We start from the raw sequence: 15,862 nt of genomic DNA, 5'->3' as shown, positions 1-15,862 counted from the left end.
AATGAACTTTTATATCTACAGACACGGCAGGACCTCTTTTACAAAGTCCGCCATGTTGAACTGTTTCTTCCTTTCAAACAGAAATGTTTAAAAAACCTGAAGAAAACACGGCGTACAATAAAAATCAGTAAATAACACTTTTATAGTCTGTACAGCTTTGATCAGGAATATCATTTAAATTCTCTCAGCAAAATACTGTTACATTTTTATTGTGGATGGCAAGATTGTTTGTGATCCCACAGGTAAAACTGACAGTACTGAAAATAACTTGTAAACATGTTTTCATTTATCAAAGAAGACGACTAGAAGTCTAAACAGCTAATTGTTGGATTTTTGTTGTAGTACCTGCTGCAACTCATCTGTCTTTATTCCAGCCCTTCTGTAAAACAGGTTGAAAAACATTTTGTCAGCAAACTTTCGGTACATGCAGGTTACTCCAGTGATATCATGATACTATAGAAATGTGAATTGTCATTTATTCCCACATTTAATTTTTGTTTTTTTAAAGACCTGGCACTATCTGCAGGACTGGATAAGGACATCAGGGAAATGACTTATATCACAACAAGCCTCTTAAACCTTTGGCCAAGACAGTGTACACAGTAACTGTCTCCACCTTTACACTAAAGCCACTTTCACTGCAAAGTGTTCCTTTGTTATCCATCTGCCCATTTTGTTCTTCAGCAGCTACAGGGAAGCTTTTCACTCAGGTGTCACATCACAGTTCAGCTTCAGACGTAGAAACACTTGTGGTCCTTCAGGTTCCTCAGGTAGGAGAAACTCTTCCCACACTTGTCGCACATAAACTGTTTCTCTCCGGTGTGTATCTGCTGGTGGGCCTTCAGGCTGTTGCCCTGATTGAAGCTGCGTCCACACGTGTCGCAGCTAAACGGCTTCTCCCCAGTGTGGATACGCTGGTGTCTGTTCAGGTTGCCCGTGTTGCTGAAACATTTCCCACATGTGTCGCAGCTGAAGGGTTTCTCTCCTGTGTGCACCACCTTTCAAGAGAAATGTTGAAGGAAAGACGGTAAGTTAAAAAAAAATAGTATACTGGTATCATATCTAAACTCCAAATTCAAATTGAATCATGATTTCAGGGCAAAGTGTTTTTTCTACGGTGGAGAGAGACAGACTTTGTACATGACTTGTACAACACCAATCGAGAATTTCAATTGGATCTTAGAGAAAATCAAGTTTTGAGAAAACTGGTGAATGACTCATACATGCCACTTAAGCACAAATCATGTTTTTGTCGTAGACCACCAGACTGTGAGCAGGATGTGTGCTCTGTTTTGTGTAACCACAAAGAAGAACGATGTCAGTACTGAACACAGACTGCAGACACACAGAGTACTGCAGCAGGGTGAGATCTTCATAACCTGCAGGCAGCAAAAACTAGTGTTAAGGTTCTCTTTAACTGATGAATGAACCAAAGTAATAATATTTGAGGTTTCTGTTGGGATGTTGATGTGGTTTTTACTAATTAATTAACAACTCATCCATAATTTTCTTTAAATTCTCTGTCTGCCTAATGCTTTATACCTTTTTAGGCAACCTTTTTTTAGTTGCTCAGCCATGGTGTTGCTACAAACCAGCAAATGACACTTGATGGATGGATGATATCATGTCTATTACAAAAAAACAACCTACCCGATGTGATTTGAGGCTGCTGTGCTGCGTAAACATGCGACCGCAGATGTCGCAGGAGAAGGGCCTCTCCCCGCTGTGCGTCTTCAGGTGAATCTTCAGGTAACTGGACGACTTGAAGCTCTTCCCGCAGAGCCCACAGCTGTGGGGCCTGTCCACTGTGTGGTGCTGCTGGTGCGAGCGCAGGTCGGTGATGGAGTTGAGCCGCCGGCCGCAGAGCACGCAAGTACACGGGATATTCGCCGCATGCGTCTGGAGGTGTTTGCGAAGCGAGTCCACACAGGCCACATTAGTGCCACATGCCACGCACGCCAGCGAGTTCTCACCTGAATGAGAAGTCTTCTGGTGCATCTTCAAGGCACTCTTCTGGATGAAACATTTGCCACAGGTCTCACAGCTGAAGGGGCGCTCACCAGTGTGTATCCGCTGATGGCCTTTCAGAGTGTCGGCCTGATTGAAGCTTTTGCCACAGGTCTCGCACTTGAACGGCTTTTCCCCCGTGTGTATGCGCAGGTGGCGCTGCAGGTTGCCTTGTATTGTGAAGCTTTTGTTGCAGTACTGGCAGTTATAAGCCCGCTCTCCTGTGTGGACCATCTTATGCATTTTTAGGCCGTGAGCTCGGTAGAAGCTCTTTCCACATTGTTCACAGCAAAACGGACGGACCTCAGCGTGGAGACGCTGGTGGTTCCTCAGGAGGTGCTTCAAGGTGAAACCCTTCCCACAAACATCACAGGTGTGTGGTCTTTCACCTGTGTGAAGCAGCATGTGTGCATTGAGGCTTCGCTGGAAAGAAAACCCTCTGTCACACTGAGAACAGTGGAAAGGCTTCTCTGCGTTCGCCCCATGCACAGCCTGGTGGGCTTTGAGCTGCAGCAGCTTGGTGAAGGTTTTCCTGCAGTGTTTGCAGCTCAGAGGATGCTGGTTCTGACTATGACTGTCCTTCTTCACTCGGCCTCGATGGGACTTGGGCTTTACAACACGTTTGGGTCTGGTGGTTAATCCTGGGTCACCATCTTCTGGATCCTCTGCCTCCAACTCAAAGAAAAAATGTATAAATTGTTTATTGATTTGCTTTAAAAACATTTTCTTGTTTTAATGGTCATGGTGGTCTGATGGTTACCCCATCATACAGCCATGTATGTGTGTTAAATTCTTTACATATTAAACAGGAGCACAGATAAACAGAAAATGAATGAAGTATTTGTGAAATCAACCTGGTAATCCAGGTCGTCAGCTTCCTCCTGGCCCGGTTCATCTCTGTACTGACCAGAATCAGATGACACCTGGTCAGCGAACACCTCCAAACCTTCCTCCTTTATTATCACAGATTGGATATTGTCCTATGAAGAAGAGAGAATAAGGTCAAATCGCAGACAAACACGGGTGACCTTCTGAACTAAGAAAAAAGAGATATGGCCCCTTCAGGGTCTAGGTCTGTGTTTCATGCTTCAGTACAGACCCATTCATTTTAAACTGGTGAAATGTTAATGCTTCAGAGAGAAGAGCTTTCTCTTGTTTCAGTGTGACAGCAACCCTGTGCCTTGTATTTCTGCCATGGAGTTTACCAACGAACATTAAAAACCTTCTTTAAAAATACACCTTGTTTACGCTCTGCTTCATTATTAAAAAGTCTGAGTGGGGAAGAGAGAACAGTATAAGACACAGTTCAAACTTAATCAGTGAAATCATTTTACCTCATACGTTCTGCCTTTCCACAGATGAATTATGGGCGATCTCTTCACTCCAGCGTCACCACTAGCCGCCACTGAAAAAAATAACAATCAAAAAGCTGTTTATACAAGTGCACGGAGACAAAACACACGACTGTGTCACCTTTCTGAGTCTTCGACAGCAAACTGCTGAGCGTCATTACAGTGTTAGAGAGAGGACATTTAAAGCCTGCTGCTTAGCCCAGCTTCGATACAACCACACATCAACCTGTCTCAGCCCATTAAAAAAGACAGACTCATCACCTCTTCTCTTCCTCCCTGAGCGCTGGCTCTGGACTGTCTCTTCTTCTTCTCCATTTGTCGGTGCCCTCCCGCCCTCCTTTGGTCTGCTGCTTCCCTCCATCAGCTCCTCCGCCTCCTTCTGGCCTCCGCTGCCCTCCAGCACCAGCTTCAGCTCCGTCTCTGCCACCTCCAGTCTCCTCTTTAGGTCCTCAGTCTCTGCAATGCCCTGCGTCACCTACAAAGACAAACCTGAGCTTTAAAAACACAAATCATGACAAGTGCACGTTGTGGTGATTTTGTCGTTCCAGTTTCGGTGATATGACAATGTACGACGTTTATATCACAGTGAGATGATATAAATCAGTGATATGTTCCTAATATGACTCCAAATACACCAACACAGTGACGTGACGTACTTGTAACTGCAGCAGAGAGGAACATTCGTGGAAAAGCTGGCAGATCTTCTCCACAGCTTCTTGAGCCAGAGACGTCATGAAGACGCTGAACTGGATCACCTGATGAGAACCAACCAGATCACTGTTACAGGCAGGTACACACGAAATAAACACACACATCATGTGTCAGAATAAAGAGTAAAACATATCAGATAATCAGGGAGAGTTATATAAAAGGGCAAAAGCTTACTAAACCTGTCATATATTTATATAAAAGTTTTAATGACAATTCACACATCAGACCTAATAACAGTAATATCACAGTGTAGAAATACACACTAAGTGTAGCAAAATGTTAAAAGGGAAAAGCACTTTTTCCAGCTCAGTATTATGCATAAAGTTTCCTTTCAGTCTGTTAGATTATTGTATTATACTGTAGGATTTGTTTTGTTAATGATGCAGGAAACAACTTTTTATGATGTCTTTATACAAAAAGTGAATGGTCAATCAAGAGCAGACTGATCGACAACAGTTTTATTAAATAATGAGTCTTGATTAAATCATTGATGAAGAGAAATTACTGCTTTGCTCTTTTTTTTTACTTATTTTACCAACACATACAGTGGGGCAAGAAATGATTTAGTCAGCCACCAATTGTGAAAAGTTCTCCCACTTAAAAAGAGAGAGGCCTGTAATTTAGGTACACTTCAACTATGAGAGACAGAATAAGGGGGAAAGAACCCAGGAAATCACATTGTAGGATTTTTAATGAATTAATTGGTAAATTCATCGGTAAAATAAGTTTTTGGTCACCTACAAACAAGCAAGATTTCTGGCTCTCACAGACCTGTAACTTCTTCTGTCCTCCACTCGTTACCTAATAGTCATTATCAGTATAAAAGACACCAGTCCACAACCTCAAACTCCACTATGGCAAAGACCAAAGACCAAGGACACCAGAAACAAAATTGTAGACCTGCACCAGGCTGAGAAGACTGAATCTGCAATAGGTAAGCAGCTTGGTGTGAAGAAATCAACTGTGGGAGCAATAGTTAGAAAATGGAAAACCTACAAGACCACTGATAATCTCCCTCGATCTGGGGCTCCACACAAGATCTCACCCCGTGGGGTCAAAATTATCACAAGGACGGTGAGCAAAAATCCCAGAACCACACGGGGTGACCTAGTGAATGACCTGCAGAGAGCTGGGACCAAAGTAACAAAGGCTACCATCAGTAACACGGACTCAAATCCAGGCCCGTCTGAAGTTTGCTAGAGAGCATTTAGATGATCCAGAAGAGTATTGGGAGAATGTCAGATGAAACCAAACTAGAACTTTTTGGTAAAAACTCAACTTGTCGTGTTTGGAGGAGAAAGAACACCAAACCTCCTGTGAAGCGTGGGGGTGGAAACATCACGGGACCCGGACGACTGATCCGTGTAAAGGAAAGAATGAATGGGGCCATGTATCGTGAGACTTTGAGGGAAAACCTCCTTCCATCAGCGAGGGCATTGAAGATGAAACGTGGCTGGGTCTTTCAGCATGACAATGATCCCAAACACACTGCCCGGGCAACGAAGGAGGGGCTTCGTAAGAAGAAGCATTTCAAGGTCCTGGAGGGCCCCAGAGAAAATCTGTGGAGGGAGCCGTGTTGCCCGGCGACAGCCCCAAAACATCACTGCTCTATGTGCATGGGGCCAAAATAGACTTCTTATCGCCAACAAAGTATTGATGAACTTTTGTTATTGACCTTTTCCAGCACAATATGCAAATAAATATGAGACAATGATTTGTCTCATAGTTGAAGTGTACCTATGATAAATTACAGGCCTCATCTTTTTAAGTGGGAGAACTGACTAAACACTTTATTTGACCCACTGTACAAACGTTACTGAGCACAAAGGTGTTTTAACTTATATCAACATGTCTTCCCATCACATCACTGTAAACACGTGACGAACAGTCGCACCTGTAACGTTAACTGAGCCGTCTGTAGACTTACAGCAGATAGAAAAGCCTGGGCCTGCTGTCCAACATCCAAACATGGATAACTCTCATTGTTGTGTCACTTTAATGAAGCAGACCCACATTTAAACTGAATTAAAGCCTCGCAGTGAATCACTCACTCAGCTGACCTGAGGTCTGTGCTCACTGGAGTTTAGCCGCTGGAAGCTAACCAGAGCTAGCTCTCCTATTTCTATGATCAGCTGACTGTTCGGAGGAAGGAGCGTCCACACCGGAGAGGAGGAGGTGACCGACACCGACACAACGACGACGACACACACTAACAGCAGGCGAACGTACCGTGTCCGCCGGGGAGCCGCGTGTGCTTCCAGACTCTTCGGCTGAGTCCGAGCCGATAACTTTGCTCATCTCTGTCACCGCCGCGCTCACCATCATCTCCAAAAAGGCGCCAAGCTGCGCCTCGAAATCAGACATGGTGACAGACTGACGTGTCGCCGGACGGCTGCTGCTTCTCCTCGACGGTTTCAGAATGAAACTAGAAGCTTTTTCATGCTGCAACTCTGTCCGTGTTGTTGTTGTTGAACAAAACTCGAAACACTCACAACACGGACACCAACTTCCTCTTCCCAGTTCATGCTCTTCAAAATAAAAGCACGCCCTATTCCAAGTCCTTTAGCGCTCATCAACTGACAACACAACAAACACGAATACATTTTAATAATTTAAACGTAATTTTTGATTAGGGTACGGACTGTGATGAGGAAGTAGTTTTTGTATGGGATCACAGTTTACCTATTTAATACTACACGCATCAATAAAGGAAGTTACGGGTAAGTTGGTTTATTTTGTAACCGGAAGCGTCTATATGGCATTGTGTCTAGCTTGATGCTCGTGAAGTTCGCGGTTCGCTGCCCTCTAGTGGCCAAAGTGAGAAACTACAACACTACGACAACTTGTTGCTAACACCGTGTTTTGTATACTGTGCGCACAATCAGCATGTTTCGACTATTAATATTATGTTTATTAGATTATTAAATAACATCGACACCAGCTGTTTTTAATATTAGTTTCATGTCAGCTGTTAATGATCTAGAATGTGAATATTTGCTGCCCCCAGTGGTCATATTGAAGAACTACACCACGGCGACAGGTCAAGTCTGACAACATAACATCAAAACCTCCGGTAATAAATAAAAATAAAAAATAAAAGCGAAAGAAATGAGAGAAAAGAGATTAGAAATGAAATGGCAGAAATGAACGATCACATTCATTTTTATTTATTAATCATATATTTATCATGTGTACAAACTATAATCCTAAATTTTTCAGTTGAGGTATAAAACTGAAAAAAGACTGAAGACATTTGTCATTTTAAACAACCTTTATTAAACACAGAGGTTTATGTTGGCACTTAAATGACACGTTTAATGTTGGGCCACTTTTGTTGTAAGTAAGTCATCCTTTAGTTTAAACTTGTGGCCAGCGTTTCGTTCTTTAGCTCTCATGCTCTCTCACAGATACTTCCAAAGCCAGCATTTTCTTCAGGCGCAATTTATCAGAAAATACCACGGGACAGACGTATAAATCAGCCGACAATGCAGGTTTGTAAATAGATTTCAGGACCAAGATCAGCAGGCGAGAAAACAAAGAGATGACTGCTGCATCGTCATTATTATCTCCAGGTGTTCAGCTTCAGGATGAAGTGAGTGACCTTTTCTGGTTCCTCCCAGTGCAGTTATGTTTCTTTAGCAGCCTTGAGTCTGAAAATCCGAGTCCACAGCAGCTGCAGGAGTACGGCCTCTCTCCTGTGTGGACCTGCATGTGAAACTTTACGTGTCCGAGCTGCCTGAATTTCACTCCACACACTTCACACTCGTAGGGCTTCTCCCCCGTGTGGATCCGTAAGTGTCTGAGGTAGTTGGTGTAGATCCTGAAGTCTTTGCCGCACTGCTCGCATTTATGTGGTTTCTCTCCAGAGTGCTGCAGCTTGTGAGCTTTGAGAGCCTGACGGATGATGAACCTCTTCCCACACAGTTCACAAGGGAACGGCCGCTCACCTGAGTGAGTCCGCTGATGGTAGTCGTACGTAGCTTTGTAGAAGAAAGACTTCCCACACGTTTCACAGCTGTACTGCATCTCACCTGTGTGAATGAGCTCGTGTCTCTTCAGTGAACTTGTGGTGTCAAAGCCCTTATGGCAGGTCTTACAGCTGAACGGCGTCAGATCCACCGTGGTCCGGTCCCGTCGGTAGATAACTCTGCGGTTTCCTCTCTCTCGAGCTCGTCCTCTGATGACCGGTCCGTGTTTCTCTTCGTGACTTACTTTCTGGTGTTTCTGCAGCTGACAGTTGTAAAGGAAAGTCTTTCCACACAGGTCACACATGAATGACTTTGAGGCTCCGTGAAGGAGCATGTGAGCTTTCAGCTTGTTGTCCTGGATGAAACTCTTCCCGCAGACTTTACATTTGAACGGCTTCTCACCTGTGTGGATACGAATGTGTCTCTTCAGGTTGTGTTGGAGGGTGAAGCCCGCTCCGCACGTCTCACATGTGAACACTTTCCCTCTGTGGACAGACTGGTGCGTCCTGAGCGAGTCCCTCTTTACAAAGGCTTTGCCGCACACCGTGCATTTGTACGGGTTCTCACCAGTATGAACACTTCTGTGGCAGTGCAGCGTGAACGCATACCTGAAACTCTCCCCGCACTCGGAGCACTTGTGTGGCTTTTCGACAGTGTGCACGACCTGATGAGCTCGCAGGCTGCGTTTAGTTTTGAAGCTTTTATCACAGGTGGAGCAGATGAACGGCCTTGTGTCCGTGTGCACGATCTGATGAGTCTTCAGATGCATTTTTGTTTTGAACGTCTTGTCACAGAGCTGACACTTGAAGGAAGCGTATTTCTTCTCCTCGTGCCGCAGCAGGTGATACTCGAACGCCGCTGTGTTCCTGAATCTTCTCGGGCACTGGTTGCAAGCGAGCGCCGTCTGTTCTTTGTGAGTGTTCATGTGCTTCAGCAGATGAAACTGCCGGTCGAAGCTTTTGTTACAGACGTTACACACAAGAACATCTTTCTCCCTGATCACTGCATCCTGTGTGTTTTGGCTGGTAGTGTTTGTGGACGGTGTCGTGTCTGTGGCGGTAGAATCCTGAGCGAGGTCTGGAAAAGGAAAACACAAAAGTTACCACATGTCGAGAGTCAAATTATTAAATCTACTTTTCCTGTCAGATTTATTTCACATTTATTATTTAAAATCTCACCTGGTCTACCAGCTGCTGCAGCCTGAGCTTCAGAGTTCACCTCCTTCGTTGCCTGTCCACCAGCTGGACAAGACATTAAAGCTACAAGAGACAAACAGACACATTAGTCCACTGAAAATATTTCACTCACAATAAAAAAAATCTGAAGATTCCCTCCACTGTTATCAGCTTCAGCATGGATTTCTGTTATTGTGGCGTCCCAGGAGTCTTTTTGTGATGTAGTGTTGAAATGTAAGATTTTAAGGAACCCATTTGTCTGCCTCTCCCAGAAGGACTTGCAATAAGCTATAATATGTATATGTAAATATGTTAAATAGAGTATATGTACTCACCAGCTACTTGTCCGGTCTGTGTCTCAGCCACAGGCGCTGGTCCCGTCACTCTCTCCGTTAAATGACTCTTATTCACTTCTAACTTTCCAAACGGCTTCAGGCTGAAGAGCAGCCCGCTCTGCTCGAACAGGACGGGGCATCCGCTCAGGACGTTTTCTCTCCATTTTCTGGCGTTTTCAAAGTTTACGGTCACAGCCTTCAGTTTGCTCTGCAGCTCTCCCACGTCACTCTTCAGGGTTTTGTTCTCGTTGTGCAGCACTGAGGACAGCTGGGAGAAAACGGCGTCGATCTTTCTCGTCGCCTCCCGTGACAACATTTCCACAACGTTGTCAAAATCTGGCTGTGAAGATCAAAACAAAGCAGTCAGCACTAAGTCATTTAACATTTGAATTAAAGTATCTGGTGTTAGATGCTTTTATGATGGACACAAGTATCTGACTACTGAACATAGTACAATCAATGATGATCCACAATAATTCAGAATGATACCTAACAGAATAAGTCTAACATAATTATTTATATATATTACATTATGAATAGATTTATGTTAAAATTACAAATGCAGTGGTTGGATATGTGTCTTATTAGTGTGTGTATTACACACTTATTTATTCTCACTGTTTACATTTAGTTTTTTAACATGTAAATATCATTACACAGTCTGTTCATGCTGTATATACTCTAATATCTCATGTTCGTAACACAACCTGCTGCACAGAGCAGATTTATTTCAGCACTCTGCACCATGACCAGGTCTTATTGTTGCTTGTGATCACCTGTAAAGTTCATTGTTTTGTTTTTAAACTGTGTTTATGTCTGTATCTGTATGTGACATATTGTTCTTTAATGATTAATTACTTGTTATATTATATAATATAATGAATTACTCTTTGACAGATGTGTTGTTGGCCGGATGTTAATAAATAAAGTGATAATAATATAATTTTTAATGACAGTAGTCGGTTCATCTTCTTCCGTCAGTCCAGCCTCCATCACCGGATGGCGGCTACGCTCTCTGTTATTTACCAGACGCCATTAATACACAACAAATACCGTACTTTAAAACACTGAAATAAGAGCCAGCGTCAATATTTGTATGCTAAAGTCCAGATTAATGTAGAAACTGAACTTTATTTCCCCTGCAGAACTTTTTATCTGGACAGTTTCAGCTAACGTTACTGTGTGACGACAGTCCGCCATCTTTGTTACTCTTTTGACACCATCTCCTCCACACAGCGTCTCTGAGCAGCCAATCACAGCCTCCGACCAGCCTATCACAGCCTCTGATCAGCCAATCGCAGCCTCCGACCAGCCTATCGGTCTCTGATCAGCCAATCACAGGCTCTGATCGTCGACGTTTAAACGTTAACGTACATCAAAATAAACCGTTGACTCACCGTACGTCTCTCATCTGACTCCTCCGAGTTATTTTCTGCTTTTGAATTGACGATGTGAGCCGCTGTCCTAACGGCAGTCTCCACGATAGACTTAGTCTGTGAGTAAAACACAAAGTTTTCTGACATTTTAGCGTCAGCTAGCAGCGAGCACAGCGAGCACAGCGGGCAGGAGTTACCGCCATTGATTCCGGAAGTGGACAACGGTGAAATCCTTCAAAATAAAACTCTTAAAGTTGGCTCTGATTGCAAATCTTATTTTATTGCAACAACAAACGGAATATATATAGTGTGTGTGGTGCCATATTACACAGAGCTGTACATTAGAAAGTCAATTTCAGTCTTTACTTTGAAAATAATTACATCTTAATGGCATTCTGTCGGATTGTTGTGAATTCACAAAAAAACATAAATTAATACATAATAGAAATCTTTCAAAATAATCAAAGAAAAGCTAGTAATAAAATAAAATTACCTTAATCTAAACTCAACAGGTGAATTATCTTCAGCACCTGAAACCTAAAACATCTTCAGAACATGAAGCTGGCATCATCTTCAAAACATTGACAGATGTATCTTACACTCAGTGTCACAATCTGTAACTTTGTTATTTTTAAATGGCCTCAGTATTTTATAAAGGTTAACAATGCCTGTGTTTTAATAGCTGAGGTTATAGAAGAAAAACAAACTATAAATGCCTCTAAAGATGCTGCGAACCTCGACTGTGAATACTTTTTCTATCAATTACTCTATAAATTACTTTGATTACTCTCCTTATTCATATCAGGAGTAATGCCAGGTGAGAGTTAACGGAGCATCAAGGTGGTTGAGCTTTTCTTTTAGCTGTCTAAGAAGTTTGAAGTTTACAACATGAAGACAAACAAACGTCCCTTTGCTGCCGCGAAGCCGTCACAAGCAAATGCTTTTATTTTTACTCAACTGACCATACACAAGAAATTTGTTTCCCTTAGTACAACATGTCACTGTCATGACTTCATTAGATGAAATGACGCTCTGTGTGTTGATATGTGTGTTCGTCACCTATGAGCCGTCACAGCTGTGCTTCTTGAGCTGCCTCGAGTCGGAGAAGCCTCGGCCACACTGCTGGCACGAGTAGAGCTTCTGCCCGGTGTGGACCTGCAGGTGAGACTTGAGCTGATTGGACTGGTGGAACTTCCTGTGACAGTACAAACATTCAAACGGCTTCTCCCCCGTGTGGATACGTAAGTGTCTGTAGAAGTTTCCGTCTGTTCTGAAGGCCTTGCCGCACTGGTCGCACTTGTACGGTTTTTCGCCGGTGTGAATCCGCTCGTGCTGCTTCAGACTGCCGGCGTGGAAGAATCTCTTGCCGCACACGTCACAAACAAAAGGCTTCTCCCCCGTGTGGCTCCTCTGATGATAGCTGAAAGAGTATTTGTTGTGGAAAGACTTCCCACAGATGCTGCAGTTGAACTCTTTGTGCTCACTGTGGCCTTTTTCATGGAGCTTGAGAGAACATGCGGCGCTGAAACCTTTCAGACAGATTTTACAGCTGAACGGTTTAACCGATGACTTGTTCCGCCTTCTCGCCTGTGAAAATCTTTGCGTGCCGTCTGTTTCCTCATTCCTGTCGGCGTGCACATACCTCTGATGTATCAGCAGCCTGCAGTTGAAGAGGAAGGTCTTCCCGCACAGATCGCACATGAAAGGTTTCCTGGCGCCGTGGATGAGCATGTGGGACTTCAGCTTGATGTTGTCAGAGAAGCTCTTGCCACACTCCTGGCAGGTGAACGGTTTCTCTCCTGTGTGGATGCGAAGGTGCCTCTTGAGGTTGTTGTTCAGGCTGAACCTCGCTCCACAAATGTGACAGGTGAACGGTTTCTCTCCAGTGTGGACGACACTGTGTCTCTTCAGAGCAGTGCCGGTCCGGTACGACCCGTTGCACACGGTGCAAACAAACGGCGTGATGCCAGTGTGTTTCCTCTTGTGCACGGTCAGGGAGTGAGCGTATTTGAAGGTCTCGTCGCACATGGTGCACTTGTATTTTTTGGCCTCTGTGTGAACCATCTGATGGAAGCGCAGCGTGTCTTTACTCTTGAACTCCTTCCCACACGTAGCACAGCTGAACGGCCTTTCTTCCGAGTGCACGGCCATGTGACATTTCAGATAGACCGACGTCTTGAAAGTCTTGTCACAATGCTGGCACTTCAACATCTGCTTCCACTTCTCGTGGCGACGCAGGTGGTTTTCCAGAGACTGCTGAATCCTGAATGTTTTCCCACACTGATCGCAGGCGAACGGCTTCGGCGGTTTGGACCGCTGATGATGCTTCAGGTGATTCTGAAGCGACTGCTCTTTCCTGTACGATCTCTTACAGTGAGGACAGGGGAAGGGCAGCGGGGCTTTACTCGCCTCGTGGCGTGAAAGATGATTTTCCAGAGACTTCTTTTCGAGGAAACTTTTGCCACACTGCTCACACGGAAACGGCTCCTTGTGGACCTTCATGTGTTTCTTCAGTTCAGCTTTCCGATGAAAACTGGCGTCACACTGCTCGCAGGAGAACTGCTTCACTGTTTGTGACTCCGTCTTTTTAAGCCTTCTTCGCTGAACTCCACCTGAGCTGACGTTTTTCTCTTCAGCACTGTTGTCAGTGGAAACTGTAAATGGAGAGAAGAAGTGTACAAAATGAGTTAAAAGATCTGTTCAAGTCTCAGACTTTGATGTCACGGTCACATCCTGCAGGTTTAAAATCTGATCACACCTTCTTCACTTTTAAAAGTCGCTCTTCTGGTGCCCCTCGTTCTCCTTGAAGGAGCCTCTTCCACAGACGCCTGCGATGCAAAAGAAAATCATTTAAATTTCAAGTATCAAACAACTTGTTTGCAAAGAAAGATTTGACTCTGATTTCAGCCTTTAAAGTACACACTACATCTCCACCAGGGTGAGATGCTGCTGGATCTGTGTACAGACACAAAAACAGCACAGGTTTACAATGTGTGAGACATCGGCAAACCGCCCGACCTTTTCCTGTGCCACGTCAGCACCACTGACGGGGCTGGAGTCTGGACTCGGGGCGTTCTGAGGTGTAGACCCGGGCGATGCTGCTAGTTTGAGGATGAGCTGTGTTGTTCCCGTCGTTTCAGAGACACCTGTCGATGATGCGAGCGGCTGACTGACGGCTTGACTGTCGACTGTGCCGACGAAAACCGTCGAGGCTGATTCAGGTTCAGGTGCAGCCACGGACACGTCTGTGGAGCTGGGAGCGGTGTCTGTGCTGCCCGGGGGAGGGATGGAGGTGGAGTCCTCCTCAGCAGCAGGACAGGTGGAGACAGGTGGAGGTGGAGGTGCTCCTGTGTTGATACAGACACATCATTAAATAACATTCCCCATCATCAGTGGTTGATGAGGTCATCAGGACTGCCTCTCACCTGTCAGCGGGTCGTCCTGCAGCAGGACCGGGGTCTGTGTGCTGCTGCTGCCGTCACTGATGCTCTTCAGCTCCTTCTCCAGCTGCTCCATCTCTCTGCCCAGCTGACCCACCCTGGCCTCCAGCTCCTGCTCCAGCTGCCCGGCTTTCCTCTGCAGCACGTCCTCCAGCTGCTCCACCTTGGCCCGCAGAGCCTCGTTCTCCTCCAGCAGCTCGGAGGAGAGCTCGGTGAACACTTTGTGGATCTGCAGCACCAGACACTTCTCGATCTGCCGGACCTCCCCGAGCTTCGCCTCGTCCCACTCCGAGTTTGGCGCCTCTTTCGCCCAGACGTCCCTGAAAACAGACACGGTCGCCCGGATGGCGACTTCCACGATCGACACCACTTCGCTGCCGAACTTCGCCTCCATATTCCCGCTGTGGTTAAACTCTCAGCCCGCTGTCGGAACCAGAACCAGACCCGGACTCAACAACAACAACAACCGCAGCCTCTTCCGCAACCAACGCGCACTACATGGCGGCCTGTGCGCCCCTCTAAAGAGTCCGTGTTTCTCATCCGCTTCCGGTGTACGTCTACATTTCAAAATAAAAGCCGCAGAAACTATCTAATCCAGTGGTTCTTAACCTTGTTGGAGGTACCGAACCCCACCAGTTTCATATGCTCATTCACCGAACCCTTCTTTAGTAAAAAATAAAATATGATTTTTTTACTGGTGCACAAAATGAACCGTGCATTAACATCACCTTGTTCAAATAACAAAACCAACACAGTGCATGAACTCACAACAACTTACCTCAGTGTGACTTCTGCTGTTGCCTTTGAGAGACCAGTTCAGATATGCGTGGCTTCACCTTGGCAAGTGCCAGTCTCATGTCATTTTCACAGCAAAGTCTGTTCCTTTTGTCCAGCATCCTCAAAAAACGATTGCTTACAAAGATATGTTGTAACAAATGGTATAAAAAATTCCAGGGCGGAGGCTCCACCGAACCCCTGAGACCGACTCACCCAACCCCTAGGGTTCGATCGAACCCAGGTTAAGGACCACTGATCTAATCTATTCTTTATTATTATTATGTCATGATGTACATTCGTTGAAGATTCCCTCCAGACCTGCTTCCAAACGTTTTTTATTCTCATACTTTCCTTTATAGATCCATATTCAGCCTCTTTTTCATTGCAGTCAAAAAACTTATTTTTTTTACAAAGTTTGAGATCATTCATCTTCAGTAAATCTGCCTGACCTGCACGAGACCTTATTAAGGTCTAAATAAATGCTGGATTAGCTGGTTTCACCTGCTGGTAACATGTAAACAGAGATACAGCTATTCTTTACAATAGTAAAAAAGTTTGATATGATGCACGAATCAGGGCTCCAACTAGCAGTTATCAATTGCTTTGACTGATATAATCATGTGGCGTATAAAAAACTAGAACACAATGAAACCCTCCATCACAATTTAATGGAGCTCAAAGTGTCTTTTGTCATGTTTTGTTCAACTGAATAGAAGATGTG

At 44.7% G+C, this 15,862-nt stretch overlaps 2 protein-coding genes across 3 annotated transcripts; both read right to left on the bottom strand.

Annotated features, from left to right (window-relative positions):
- Nucleotides 1-124: 124 nt before the first annotated feature.
- Nucleotides 125-6,642, bottom strand: LOC104935592 (gastrula zinc finger protein XlCGF26.1). 2 transcript variants are annotated; one of them, XM_027280189.1, is made up of 7 exons: nucleotides 6,300-6,642; nucleotides 4,016-4,114; nucleotides 3,621-3,834; nucleotides 3,342-3,412; nucleotides 2,862-2,987; nucleotides 1,651-2,679; nucleotides 125-998 (listed from the first exon to the last, which is right to left on the bottom strand). In XM_027280189.1, exons 1-7 carry the CDS (start codon nucleotides 6,432-6,434, stop codon nucleotides 732-734), a joined length of 1,941 nt encoding a protein of 646 aa, XP_027135990.1. In that variant the 5' UTR covers nucleotides 6,435-6,642; the 3' UTR covers nucleotides 125-731. The 2 variants fall into 2 exon arrangements, with proteins under 2 accessions (XP_027135990.1, XP_027135989.1); XM_027280188.1 differs by having other exon boundaries at nucleotides 1,651-2,682; nucleotides 6,300-6,637.
- A 625-nt stretch (nucleotides 6,643-7,267) lies between these two features.
- LOC109140023 (zinc finger protein 721-like) lies at nucleotides 7,268-14,915 on the bottom strand. Its single transcript, XM_027280389.1, has 9 exons — nucleotides 14,350-14,915; nucleotides 13,943-14,271; nucleotides 13,683-13,752; nucleotides 11,986-13,578; nucleotides 11,878-11,881; nucleotides 10,946-11,156; nucleotides 9,549-9,888; nucleotides 9,217-9,297; nucleotides 7,268-9,115 (listed from the first exon to the last, which is right to left on the bottom strand). Exons 1-9 carry the CDS (start codon nucleotides 14,756-14,758, stop codon nucleotides 7,653-7,655), a joined length of 4,500 nt encoding a protein of 1,499 aa, XP_027136190.1. The 5' UTR covers nucleotides 14,759-14,915; the 3' UTR covers nucleotides 7,268-7,652.
- Nucleotides 14,916-15,862: the final 947 nt, after the last annotated feature.

This window comes from Larimichthys crocea, chromosome VII, assembly GCF_000972845.2.
Source record: "Larimichthys crocea isolate SSNF chromosome VII, L_crocea_2.0, whole genome shotgun sequence".
Classification (NCBI taxonomy): Eukaryota; Metazoa; Chordata; class Actinopteri; family Sciaenidae; genus Larimichthys; species Larimichthys crocea.
This window is presented reverse-complemented; position numbering and strand designations above follow the sequence as displayed.

Bases quoted from the DNA above. Each gene is read 5' to 3' on its own strand.
- LOC104935592 (XM_027280188.1), bottom strand. From the start codon at position 6,434: ATGTCTGATTTCGAGGCGCAGCTTGGCGCCTTTTTGGAGATGATGGTG. The intron at 4,115-6,299 runs GTACGTTCGCCT...GGTTCTCATCAG, and splicing joins GCGGCTCCCCGGCGGACACG to GTGATCCAGTTCAGCGTCTT. The intron at 2,683-2,861 runs GTTGATTTCACA...TTTTTCTTTGAG, and splicing joins CTGACGACCTGGATTACCAG to TTGGAGGCAGAGGATCCAGA.
- LOC109140023 (XM_027280389.1), bottom strand. From the start codon at position 14,758: ATGGAGGCGAAGTTCGGCAGCGAAGTGGTGTCGATCGTGGAAGTCGCC. The intron at 9,889-10,945 runs GTGAGTCAACGG...TGATCTTCACAG, and splicing joins AGTCAGATGAGAGACGTACG to CCAGATTTTGACAACGTTGT. The intron at 9,116-9,216 runs GTGAGATTTTAA...TTCCTTTTCCAG, and splicing joins TGCAGCAGCTGGTAGACCAG to ACCTCGCTCAGGATTCTACC.